This window comes from Beta vulgaris, chromosome 4, assembly GCF_026745355.1.
Source record: "Beta vulgaris subsp. vulgaris cultivar EL10 chromosome 4, EL10.2, whole genome shotgun sequence".
In the NCBI taxonomy this organism is placed as follows: domain Eukaryota; kingdom Viridiplantae; phylum Streptophyta; class Magnoliopsida; order Caryophyllales; family Amaranthaceae; genus Beta; species Beta vulgaris.
Window position 1 is genome coordinate 38,843,074 of NC_079205.1, and position 3,007 is coordinate 38,846,080.

The 3,007-nt window shown below is 42.1% G+C and overlaps 1 protein-coding gene across 1 annotated transcript; it reads left to right on the forward strand.

Annotated features, from left to right (window-relative positions):
- Positions 1-349: 349 nt before the first annotated feature.
- Positions 350-2,485, forward strand: LOC104891229 (2-methylpropanoate--CoA ligase CCL4). The gene has a single exon (XM_010676891.3). It carries the CDS (start codon positions 555-557, stop codon positions 2,289-2,291), a length of 1,737 nt encoding a protein of 578 aa, XP_010675193.2. The 5' UTR covers positions 350-554; the 3' UTR covers positions 2,292-2,485.
- Positions 2,486-3,007: the final 522 nt, after the last annotated feature.

Below are 3,007 nucleotides of genomic sequence, written 5' to 3' on the forward strand. Positions count from 1 at the left end.
AAACAGTTGAACTGAACTGAACTGAACTGAACTGAACTGAACTGAACTGAACTGAACTGAATTGAATTGAACTGAACTGAAATGAATAGTGATATGTGAGAGTAAAAGTATTGTCAAGAACTGAACTTAACTTAACTGAACTGATTTGATTTGATCTGATCTGAATTGAACTGAAATGAATGAACTGAACTGAATTAAAATGAACTGAACTAAAAATAAACTGGGGAGAACATGCCCTAAATTACAATATCCAGATAAAATTATATTCACAATAATTTCTCTCCAGCCAAGCCAATCAGCATTAATACCATATTCAAAACTCCACGCCAACTCACAGTAAGAAGGCAAAGCGAACAACACTCCAAGACTAAAAATAAACAACTATTACATGTTTATACGAAATCATCATACTAATAAATATAGCTCTCTTCAACAATATAGTATACCCCTAACCCATAAAAAGAAAAGAAACCACCACATTCCCGGCCAAATAATCAACCATTATTGAAAATAATTTCATCTGCTTCTCTAAGGTAGCAGACTTGTGTGTGATCATGGAACTACTCATGCCATTCCCACCAAATTCAGTCCCTCTTTCGCCAATCAACTTCTTAGAAAGAGCATCCACGGCATACGCGGACTGCCCTTCACTTGTGTACAACAACAACAATTGTAACAACAACAATTTTAACATCAACAACAACAATAACCACAACAACGCAATCTCCTACAGTTGGGACCAAACTCATCGTCGATGCGTCCAGGCCGCATCCTCCATCAAGTCCCTCGGCGTGAAACAGGGGGACGTGGTGTCGGTCCTAGCCCCCAACGTCCCCGCCATGTACGAGCTCCAGTTCTCAATTCCCATGGCGGGGGCGATCGTTAACAACATCAACACTCGTCTCGATCCACGGACGCTTTCGGTTCTACTTCGTCACAGCCACTCAAAGCTCATCTTCGTCGACCAACTTCTCCAGCCACTTCTCCTCCAGGCGCTCGCTCTTTTCCCTCCTGGAACTCCTCGTCCAATTATAGTCCTCATAAAAGACACGGATGTGGAAAATGTTACCAACGGAAGCAATAATGTTGGTGACTACAAACAGCTGGTTGAAGGCGGAAACCCAAGTTTCGAGTGGGTTCGGCCTAAGAGCGAGTGGGATCCCATCGCTCTAAACTACACCTCTGGCACGACAAACTCCCCCAAGGGGGTGCTCGTAAGCCATAGAGGTAACTACATTTTAGCGATGGATACGCTCCTCGAGTGGTCGGTCCCTAAGCAACCTGTCTACTTATGGACGTTACCCATGTTCCACGCTAACGGCTGGAGCTTAACATGGGGGATGGCTGCAGTAGGGGCAACCAATATCTGTCTCCGGAAATTTGATGCCCCCACTGTGTTCGAGGCCATCAACCACCACAAGGTGACCCACATGTGTGGTGCACCTGTTGTTCTAAACATGCTAGCTAACTTACCTAGTGCAAAACCTTTGGAGAAGCCGGTTGAGATCCTAACTGCAGGAGCTCCACCACCCGCGTCTGTTCTCTTTCGAACTGAGTCCCTTGGGTTTGTTGTTAGTCACGGGTATGGGCTCACTGAAACTGGTGGGTTGGTGGTGAACTCTGCATGGAAGTCAAAGTGGAACAACTATCCTGCAGAGGAGCGAGCTAGGCTTAAGGCCAGACAAGGGGTAGGGTCTCTAGGGATGACTGAGGTTAATATTTTAGATCCAAAAACGGGTCAACCCGTACAAAGAGACGGGTTGACCTTAGGAGAAGTTGTACTAAGAGGGGGGAGTATCATGCTAGGGTATTTAAAAGATCCAGAAGGGACATCTAAGTCCATGACCCGAACCGGATGGTTTCGAACTGGTGATGTGGGGGTCATACACCCTGATGGATACCTAGAAATCAAAGATAGGCTCAAGGATATTATCATAAGTGGTGGAGAAAATATAAGTAGCGTCGAGGTGGAGGCGGTATTATACACTCACCCAGCGGTGAATGAGGCGGCAGTGGTGGCTCGCCCCGATGAGTTTTGGGGTGAGACACCATGTGCTTTCTTAAGCTTGAAGAGAAAGGGTAAGGAAGAGGTGACAGAGAAGGAAATAATAGGGTATTGTAGGGAGAGGATGGCTCACTACATGGTTCCGAAGACGGTTGTTTTTCAGGAGGAGCTGCCCAAGACTTCCACCGGTAAAGTTCAGAAGTTTTTGTTAAGGGAAATGGCTAACGCTATGGGCCCACTTAAGGTAAAATCTTACACTAATAAGGTTATTACTCAGATGCAGTAGTGTTAGAAGTTTGATCAAGACTTTGGGTCAAGTATTAAGAGCTTCTTTTTTCTTACTGTTTCTTGGAAGGTTGATGTTGTAGAATTTGGCATAGTTTGTTGTCATCACTTTAATACAAGTGAATTATTGAGTATGTTGGGTTATGTTTAGTAATATGCATTTGTAAGCAAGAAATGTACTTTCATAGGAACGCACATCTTTTTTCGTATTGGGGTTTATTGGATGGTTGTTTTTGGTCAGGAAGCATTTATTAGTAACTCGCTAGTACATCTAAACCTGGTATACTGACAATGAAGCGGTTTTCTAATCTTCCTGTGGATGTGGTTCCACTACGATAGTGTCTTGTTAAAATTAATTTCTACAACTTTAGATTGAACGGTCATATACAATTCTTACTATAATCAAATGCTGAAGTTATGCGCTTATGACAATGTATGGTGTAATAATGAACCTATTAGTTATGAGTTTATGTCGCTTATGGCAAAGTATGGTGTAATAATGAACCTATTCGAGTTAGATGGGTTTTTGAGCTTATCGATTATCGTTCAATATTCTAATTCCAAATTTCTATCTGATATATTGTGTACGACTCAATTTTATTTACTCTCATTGTCTTTTTAAAAATTTGTAAGTTATAGTGGTATTACCAGCCATTAAAAATAATGTAATATGCAAAAGGTATACATATAAAGTGACATAAATGTTTTTTCTGACAC